The sequence below is a fragment of the Nematolebias whitei genome, chromosome 18, assembly GCF_014905685.2.
Source record: "Nematolebias whitei isolate Nwh7 chromosome 18, NemWhi1, whole genome shotgun sequence".
In the NCBI taxonomy this organism is placed as follows: Eukaryota; Metazoa; Chordata; class Actinopteri; order Cyprinodontiformes; family Rivulidae; genus Nematolebias; species Nematolebias whitei.
This window is the reverse complement of record NC_056515.1, coordinates 2,530,414-2,540,320: the sequence shown is the minus strand read 5'-3', so window position 1 is coordinate 2,540,320 and position 9,907 is coordinate 2,530,414. Positions and strand designations below refer to the sequence as shown.

The 9,907-nt window shown below is 43.6% G+C and overlaps 1 protein-coding gene across 1 annotated transcript in view; it reads left to right on the top strand.

Moving 5' to 3' along the window:
- The window catches only part of lmbrd2b (LMBR1 domain containing 2b), a 15,032-nt gene extending 12,365 nt beyond the window's left edge, over nt 1-2,667 (top strand). Inside the window, exons 13-17 of the mRNA XM_037692453.1 lie at nt 749-852; nt 937-983; nt 1,193-1,298; nt 1,383-1,509; nt 1,648-2,667. Of these exons, the coding sequence (XP_037548381.1) occupies nt 749-852; nt 937-983; nt 1,193-1,298; nt 1,383-1,509; nt 1,648-1,711 (448 nt within the window). The 3' untranslated portion in view covers nt 1,712-2,667. The remainder of the gene's footprint in view (nt 1-748; nt 853-936; nt 984-1,192; nt 1,299-1,382; nt 1,510-1,647) is intronic.
- Nucleotides 2,668-9,907: the final 7,240 nt, after the last annotated feature.

The following is a 9,907-nucleotide window of genomic DNA, read 5'->3' as shown; positions in this document are numbered from 1 at the left end:
TGTTGCTGCTGATCTGTTTCATGTTGCTGCTGATCTGTTTCATGTTGATGTGTTCATGCATGCTCATCTGCTCACAGACTCATGCTCATGTTCGTGCTGCTGTTTGGTGTATTGTTTTTATACTATTAGTGTGTAGTGTATATTTAGTTAACATTTTTCTTACTTCATATCTTGGATTACTACTGTTTTTCTTTTACATTTTATATGTTTTGTTGGGGGCAGCACGGTGGCACAACTGGTAGAGCTGCTGCCTCTCAGTGAGCAGGTCCCTGGTTCAAACCCCGGTCCAGGGGCCTTTCTGGGTGGAGTTTGCATGTTCTCTCCGTGCATGTGTGGGTTTTCTCCGGGTGCTCCGGTTTCCTCCCACAGACCAAAAACATGCATGTTAGGCTGATTGGTAACTCTAAATTGTCCCTAGGTGAGAGTGAATGGTTGTTTGTCTCATTTGTCTCTATGTGTCCCTGTGATGGACTTGCGACCCGTCCAGGGTGTCCCCCGCCCCTCGCACAGAGATTGCTGGACATGGGCACCAGCGACCCCCGTGACCCAAAATGGAATAAGCGGGTAAAGATAATGGATGGATGGATGGATGGATGGATGGATGGATGTTTTGTTGGATGTAACTGGGACCCTGTGTACATAATTTTGTTCCACCACATGTACCACATGGGGTGCGAATGACAATAAAGAACCTTGAATCTAAAAAGGCTCCTCGTCAACACTAACAATGTTCTGTGTTCTGGATCAGTCTGGGGACTCGCTGCCTGAACCTCCTGGGCTTCCAGCAGTTCATGGACGACAGCGAAATGACCTCTGACCTGATCGACGAGGGGAAGGAGCTGATTCGGCGCGGTGAGACTTCAATAATGATGGCCATTACAGAACAGGACAGGATCAGCTGAAAATATTCAGTCAGTCGTGTTTTCTTTACAACAGAGAGGAGGAAACGCCAGAGGATTGAAGATGGAGAGAACAGACGCAGGGTGAGTCTGAATTTCTTCAAAACTTTTGACACTGACTGACTCACCTGCACCTGTCTGCCCAGGTGACACTGATGGCCATTAACCATCAGATGTATGGCACATGATGAATTTATCTGAGCTTGATGAAGCCTCTAAGTGTGTTTCCATGGTAACAGCTCACCTGTTCTCAATTTGTTTCCATGGAAACAATTCACCTGTGTGTGTTTCAGGAGTGGAAAGAGCGTTACGGAAACCAGAGAGACGACTTTGCCACCAGGAACCGGAGCAGCCATGAGATGAAGGAGACAAACTACTCCGAGTCCAGCAGGGACAGACGTGAGTCAGAAAGTCTTTATCTCACACATGGGATCACCTGGGATCATGTGTTTGAACAGAACATTGCCTGCTTCTGATCAACAGAAGCTAAATATTCTCACTCTGGGAGCCGAGCAGAGAGGGACTGCATCGAGCTGCTGCAGGACGCCGAACCTCTGGACTTCAACGCCGACTCTCTGACAGACAACCCTCTGGAGACTGAGTCCGGCAGGTAAACAGGAAATGCATCAGACACAAGTATTTCTGTAAATATGTTCAGGGCTGGCATGTCACACGAGGAAGTCTTTGTTTCTGTGCAGCTTCAGGAATTTGGGGACTTCTCTGTTATTTGTTTGTTTTGTATTTTCAGGCCCACAGCAGGACGGTATCTGTCTATGTCGTCGTCTCGAAACCGAATATTTGACGACGTCTAACATCATTTTCTTCAGCTCCTCCTGCTGAGATGTGATGCAGCAATGAACTCCACCTCTCAGCTGTTTCCTCCCAGCATGCATGCTAAAACCTGCCAGCTTGGCTGCGTCTGAACCTCTGTCTCCCAACACTTTGATCAGACCTCGCCTCCAGCTCGGCTGCTGGTCAGTGACAGCTCTTCGAAGGACTATTTCTGCTGTCTCTGTTGTTTAAAGCCTTCAGTCTGAATGATGAAGCTGGACTCATTGCTGAGCAACTGTCTCTGAGCATGCTCATGAACGCACGTCATGCTAATCGGAGCATTAATGAAGGTCACTAGGTGTTATTTATATTTATAATTTCTCCTCCATGTTGAAGATTTATTTAACTGATGAATCACACTGAAAATTAATTTGCACTTGATCTGAAATGCCTGAACTATTAATTCATGATGATGGTGTGAAACCGGTCGGCCCTGAAGCTCTACATAACCTGACCCGCAACTCTTTGTGCACGTTACATTTATAAGCCCCCATTTGTGTTGATGTGTAGAAACTAAACTTGTATTTCTGTTTGTTTGATCAGATTTAGTTTACAGCACAGGATAAAGTTTTCTAACCAGCTGTTTTCATCTGTCAGCCAATTTAAATCCTTAGACATAATAAGTTTATACTTCATGTTGTTAATCCAGTTTTAACTCAAGTAATTTTAGTTTTTATTAGTTTAGTTCATTTGAGTTTAACCTGAAACACCAAGAGGACCGAGTACACATCCCAGAGGAACTCCACAGAGGTCTCATCCTGCGTTGAACCTTCTGATTGCAGCTTCATGAAAACAAGGAGCTGCTGGAAGTGTAGAAAACATGAACAGATCCTTAAAATCTGTTGAACATGTCAGTTCAGATGCTTCATGACAGAAACCCAACCATTGAAGATGGACGATGCAGCCGGTTTACCACCTTCATTTGCCTCTCCCTCCTCTGCACATACAGTACATGTAAATGTTTTTGTATTCTACGAAGTAATGGTTTGTATTGAACAGTTTTGTTTGTGTGTCATCATGCTGGTGACTGTTGAAGAACTCAATGATTTCTGTTCTGAATATTGATCATCTTTGTGTTGTGGAAACAGTTTCCTCTGCAGACAGTGTTGTGCCAGAAAATAAAACTTGATCTCAGTGGAACAAACGGAGTTCTTCTGGTTTTTAGTTCCAGTTTGACTGTAAATTTTGGGCAGAGCAGATTTGGTGTCCTGGTTGATGGTAAACTTTTCTCCATGTTTTCCTTTGACCTGTTTTAACCATCCGTGAGACGAAGCTGCAATCTGCTCACGTTTCATTAACAAACTCAAAGTTCTGCTGTCTGGGTCCACGTGCGCACACACACACGGTATGTACACTCGTTCCTAACAAGATGACTTTAGTTTTTTAAATCTGAAATCGTATTTTGTTTGACAGCAGAAACTTATCCACATTTTCTCACATAGTTTACATGAAGGTACTGTAGATTTAATCTTGTTCATCAATATTAATGTAATATTACTGTATAAACATATACAGTACAAGATGCATCATGGGTATTTTTACTGCCTGCTGTAAAACAAACCATGAAAACCGCAGACCTCCATATACTGAGACGAGCTGTTGTCAATTTAGCTTCTATTAAATCGAGCAGGAAGAAGGATGGAGTTCATTGTTGAAAGATTATTTTAAAGGTGTTTGTGATGGAGCAGTTGTCCACCTCTGAACTGAGACTTTCCTAGTAGTCCGTTTGAATATTCTTGGTCAAACTGATCTTTTATTAACATGGTGCTAATGTCAGTTAGGACAAAGCTATGACTGACAGATGTGTAGCTAGCACATCTTAGCTCTCGGTTCCTCCTGAGTTTAAGCCGGGCTGTCAAGTTGTCTCGGGATACTGTACAAAAATATCCATCCATTATCTTTTAATCGCTTCTTCCTTTTTGGGTTGCGGGGGTCACTGGTGCCCATATCCAGCCATCACTGTGCGAGAGGCGGGGGACACCCTGGACCGGTCTCCAGTCCATCACAGGGACACAGACACAAACAACCATCCATTCTGTCACTCACACCTAGGAACACTTTAGAGTTACCAGTCAGCCTAACATGTTTTTGGTTTGTGGGAGGAAACAAGAGTAGCCGGGGAAAATCAACACAGTACGGAAAGAACAAACTCCACCCAGAAAGGCCCCCGGCTGGGATGTGAACCAGGGCGACCTGCTTGCTGAGAGGCAGCAGCTCTACCAACTGATCCACCATGCTGCCCTATATTCACATACATAAAAAGACAATTGGTAAAAGTTCTCTATGGAAACCAGCACATCGTGTTGGACCTTTATTTTGTCGCAGTCTCCCATACTGAGCAAGCACAAAGGCAACAGGGGAAAGGAAAAACTCCCTTATAACAAGAAGAAATCTCCAGCAGAGCCAGGCTCAGGACGAGCAGCCATCTGCTTGGACCGACTGGGTTTGAGAGGACAGAAAGAAGGAACAGGATGGCAGGTGTACCCTCTACTGGAAGAAAGACAAAAAACACACAAAACAGGTTGAGCAGAGTAAGTAGCAGCAGCAGAGTCAAGAAATGTGGTCAGTTTGACCTCCAGTAGTATAAACCTATAGCAACAGAACTAAGGGACAGCTCAGGAATCTTAAACCAACCCTAACTATAGGATTTATAAAAAAGGAAAGTCTTAATCCCAGTCTTCAAACTGGACAATGTGTCAACCTCATGGACAGAAACTGGAAGTTGGTTCCACAAGAGAGGAGCCTGAGAACTGAAGGATCTGCCTCCCATTCTGTTTTGGGAAACTCTAGGAACCACAAGTAAACCTGTAGTCTGAGAGTAAAGTGCTCTGTTAGGGAAATATGGACCAATAAAATCTGTACTATAAGATGGAGCCAGGATGTTGAGCACTTTGTAGATCAGAAGTAAGATTTTGAATTCTATTCAGGATTTGACAGGGAGCCAATGGAGAGAAGCTAAAACTGGAGAAATATGATCTCTCCTACCAACTCTCGTTAAAACTGCCAGCTGCATCTTGGACCATAGGAAGACGTTTTAAAGAAGTATTTGGACACTCAGATAATAAAGCATTGCAATAGTCCAGTCTAGACGTGACAAATGCATGGAGCAGTTTTTCTGCATAATATTTGCACAAAATGTTTCTAATCTTAGTGATATTACGCAGGTGGAAGAAAGCAGTTCTGGTAACATTTTTAATGTGGGAGTTAAAAGACATGTCCTGATCAAAAATAACACAAAGATTTTTAACTTTAGAGCTGGAGGACAGATTAATGCCATCCAGAGAAAATGAAAGACTGAAAATGTTATTCCTAAATTGCTCAGGTGCAAAAAACACAACCTCTGTCTTGTCTGAGTTTAAAAGCAGAAAATTAAGGGTCATCCAAGTTTTTATGTATTAAAGACGTAATTGTAGTCTAAGTCGCTGATTGGATTCATTGCATTTCATGGACAAATATAACTGAGTATCATGAGCGTAACAATGAAAATTTATCCCATGCTGTTCATGTTCAGGCTGCTGCTTAATATACCTTATTATTTTGCACTATTAGTGTTTAGCGTATATCTTAGATCCTTGTATACTGTTTCTTTTTATACACTAAAGTTCATGTTCAATAATCCAAGTAAAAACCCAACAAAGTTCAGTAAGGTCATCTGGATGTTTTTTTTTTTTTTTGCTGAGACGTTTCATCCTTCAACCAAAAAACTTCTTCAATCTGAGGAGCCACCAAACAAACTGATTCCCATAATGTAAGAGTTCCACTGCCTGCAGCTCCTCCTCCTAGATGGCCACCAATTACCACCAGCTGTCAGCCATCCACCTGATGAGGCTCCACTACTATTTAAGGCCAGTGTGAGCATTGTACCCTTTTTTTTGGTATTTATGCTTTTGGCCTGTATATTTTATGGCCCACGAGTTGTACTTACCTTGTTCCTTATGCCCACAGTCATCCTGCTTCCTTGGATCCCGTCCAGTCCTGTCCCTGCCTCCTGTGCCTTGCCTTCCAGTCACTCACCTGTTCAACCTGTCTTGCCTGTCCTGCTTGGTTTCTCATCTCTGGAGCTCCTGATGGATTAAACCTGCACCTAGCATCTGCACCACCACCTGTAAGAGAAAAGACAAACAAATTACCACCTGTGCTTTGCCTGGCAAGTGGACATCACTGACCCAGTTCTCTTTCCAGGATCACCAAGAGATGATCTGTACAAATTATCACTGTAAATAATAAACACTGTTACTTTTTCTATCCGAGTCTTGTCCTGCTCTGGTCTTGTACCACTCTGGCTTCCCAGCGTTCTGACAGAAATGCTCCAGCCACACAAGACCCAGAATGAGACCAGAGGTGAGCAAGGTCCCTCACAGATGGAACACATCAATAAACTTGAGGAGATGCTCCGACAAGTATTAACTCAAAAACAAGAGGCACAAACAAACATGAGAGAACTTGGAGATATGCTTTTTTCACTTAATCAATGACTTTCACCTTCTTCTCCTCCTCCAGCACCAACAGCACCTCCCGAGCCCAGTTCCTCCAAAACGGAACCCGGAGGCACTGCCACTACCCAACAGGTAATCACTAAACCTTCAGAATATTCCTCCGGAGACCCTAATCTATGTGGAAGTTTCCTATTACTGTACAAATTAAGCTCGTATTCAAGGGAGCATCTCAGCTATATGCTACAGACATTGCAAAAATCACTTAATTCACCAACCAACTAAAAGGTGACGCACTTCGGTGGGCTAACTCTTTTTTACAGTTTCATGACTTGGATTGTGTGTCGTTTGATACCTTGTTAAAGGAGTTTCGCCGAATCTTCGACCGCCCTTTGCAGAAACCCAACACCGTAAAGCGACTACCATATTTTACACCCTATAAGTCTCACTGGAGTATAAATTGCATATGTCCAAATATGTCTAATAATTTGGAAAAATCCATAAATTTGTCGCTTTGCTGTATAAATAGCACATATTATGCGTCACCGCTGACGCGTCATATTTGTTGCGTTTCACTGCTGACAACCTGGAAATGTAGGCCGGTGCTGTCCCTAAAATCGCTTTGTTGCTAAAATGATAGCCACTTGGGAGGACTTTCACCAGATTAATACTTATAATAAATTATTTGTTTGCTCAACATTATAGCAAAGATGTGTCTCAGTTGAACTATTCCTTAAAAATGCACATTAATGGTCAAATCAGCTGAACTGCAAAAATAGTTTTGCTGCTCTGGTGCTGCAAAGCGGGCACGCGCAGCACAACCGGCTGCTGCATTTCTTTTAAATTTAACAAGATAACCACCTGAAAAAAATATTTGTTTGCTCGGCTTTATAGTAAAGGTGTGTCTCAGTTGAACTATTCCTTAAAAAAATGCACTTTAATGGTCAAAACATGGTAAAAAGAAGCTTGCGAAATGAAGCTGGCAAAATAAAACTGGCGAAATGAAGCGGCTTTAACATTACAGGCCCACCCAGCCATAAATAATAACAAAAACACCAGTTTATTTTATTTGTTTTATTTGTTGTTTCTTTTTTCATTCGAATCCTTCGAATTCTTGGTCCTTGGTGTCACTGGCAAAGAGTTCTGCCAACTCCTGAGGGAGATGAAGCGGTGCCTCATCCTCCTCTTCATCCCCGGGGCTGTCAGAGTCCTCCTCCGCATCAGCTCCAGCTGATATTCCAGCCTTCCTGAACCCCAACTGGATTGTCTCTTTGCTCACTGAGGTCCACATGTTGTCATTCCAGCCGAGGACCTGTTAGAATGTGGCGTGGCGCATCCGTCCGGTGGTGGTGAAGCTGTGGTCTACGCTCACCATCCACTCCTCCCACAGGCAACGCAGGGCAGCTTTAAAGCTCTGTTTAATGGAAATGTCGAAAGGCTGGAGGATTTTTGTTAATCCTCCAAGGATAATGGCAGGTAAGGAGTTGCAGGTATTTATTTTCTCCTTAAACTGGGGCGTAATATGTGCACACATACCGTCCATGATGAGCAGGGCTTTGCACGTCTTAAATAATTTGTTGGGCCGTTTGGTGTAGTATTTGGACAGCCATACACCCATCATCTCCTGTTCCATCCACCCTTTCTGATTTACGGCCACCACTACCTGCAGGGGGAACTCCTCCTTCTACATTGTTTTTCTTTTAAAAATGACCATGGGTGGCAGCTTGGATCCGTCACCGTAGCATGCCAGCACCACAGTGAAGTGTGACGTTACTTCTCGTGCCTGGTGGTGAGGATGTTCACCGATTTTACTCCTTTCTCCGCCACACTTCGCCCCATGGGAATAGCAAAAGTCAGCGGAACTTTGTCCATATTGATCAGGTGGTCAGGAGAGATATTGTGCTCCTCTACCTACCTCTTCACAAAAGCGCGGAAACTCTCCACTTTCTCGGTGAAGTCTGCTTCTGGCACAAGGTTGTCCGCACTCTGATGGACAGATGGTGCCAATGGATGAAGCGGAAACACCAGGATGGCCCTCCAACAAACTCTGCAATGTCCATCTCCTTGGCTATAGCCATCATGTGGAGACGGAGCTGCACCATCAACAATCCTCTGCCCGCGGCACGTTCCTGCACCACCCAAGTCTTCACCCTCTCCTCCAAAGCTGGCCATCTTGCCTTGCACCCACGATTTGCCCTCATAGACCTTTTCATGGCCGTTAACGTGACCGCTGCCTTCCTCCAATCCCAAACCAACTTTTCACTCACCCCAAAGTGGCGATCATCTGCCCGGTTTCCATGTTCAGCAGTGAACTTTATAACCTGCAGCTTGAACGCTGCAGAATAGGACTTCCTCTTTGGTGGCATTTTTTTCTCTTTTATAAATAATATTTGATGAATGTTGTCTGTCTTCTCTCTCCAACTCAAACAACTGACGTTTTTGGTGGGTTGGCGGGGTTTTAGCGAGTTTTGGAATAACAAATACGCCTACCGGTAGTCGTCAGAAGCCTAGAGTGCTAGAGCACCCTCAAGCACCTCTAGTGGCCAAAAAGGTAGTGGTCATGTCAGAATGAATATTTTCAGAAGCCTGGCGTGCTAGAGCTCCCTCTAGTACCTCTAGTTGCAGAAAAAGGTAGTGTTCATGTCAGAATGAATGAAAATGGTCATATCTCAGTCAAAAGTTGGGTTATAAATATGGAGAAAAATCCATAAATAAGTCACTTCGTCATATAAGTCATGGGGTATGCAAATTAGGCAAAAAGGTGCGACTTATACACCGGAAAATACGGTACTTGGATTATGTCAGGGCCGACGTCCAGTGGCAGAGTACACTCTCAAATTCCGGATCCTCACCGCTCAGATGGGGTGGAATGAAATGGCACTTCAAGGTACTTTTCTAAATTCTTTGTCTGACCCAATTAAAGACCAGCTAGCTGCACGAGACAAACCCGAGGATTTTGACGAGCTGATTGAACTGGCAGTCTCAATTGATGAACAAAAGGAGAGAAGCGGGATTACAGTCTCCACAATCACTCCACTTCCGGGTTCACAACATCAGGTGAGCCACGTGCCTACAAACACCCGGTAATAAACTACAAGGACCGTGAACAACTCGCTTCCGGTTCACCTCTCCCTTCTTCGGTTCCAGTCAAACACCTTCCTGCTCTTCCTGAACCAGAATCGATGCAAATTGGGCAAACTCGCCTAACACCTTAAGAGAAACAGACACACAAAGACTCTAACTCCTGCATATACTGTGGCAACTCTGGCCATTATTAAGCCAACTGCCCATTGCAAGGAAACGAAAATGCCCGCCATTAAAGAGAGAGATACTGGTGGACACTTCTGCTCTCTCTCCCACATGTAGACTGTTACTTCCCACCATCATTCAGATAAATCAAGATCGTCTTCCTGTATCAGCATTAGTTGACTCCGGTGCCGAACAGAACTTGATCAGTGTAGTGAACTTGACCTGATGTCAAATCAATGACCTTAGGATCATATGGTCAGAAACTGTCATTTCATTGATCTGCATCTAGAAATACAGGTTGATCGATCCTGAGACTTTCTTTCTTGAATTAATCAAGTGGAAAAGACAATTCTCTATGATCATTACTATTTTACAAATGTTTGATAATCAAATTGTGTTAGTTCAAACAATGTTTACATGTTGAAGTGAACTACTCATTTTTATTTACTGTTGTGTTTTAACTTAATTTCTCCACCCGAGTCTTGTAGTTACCGC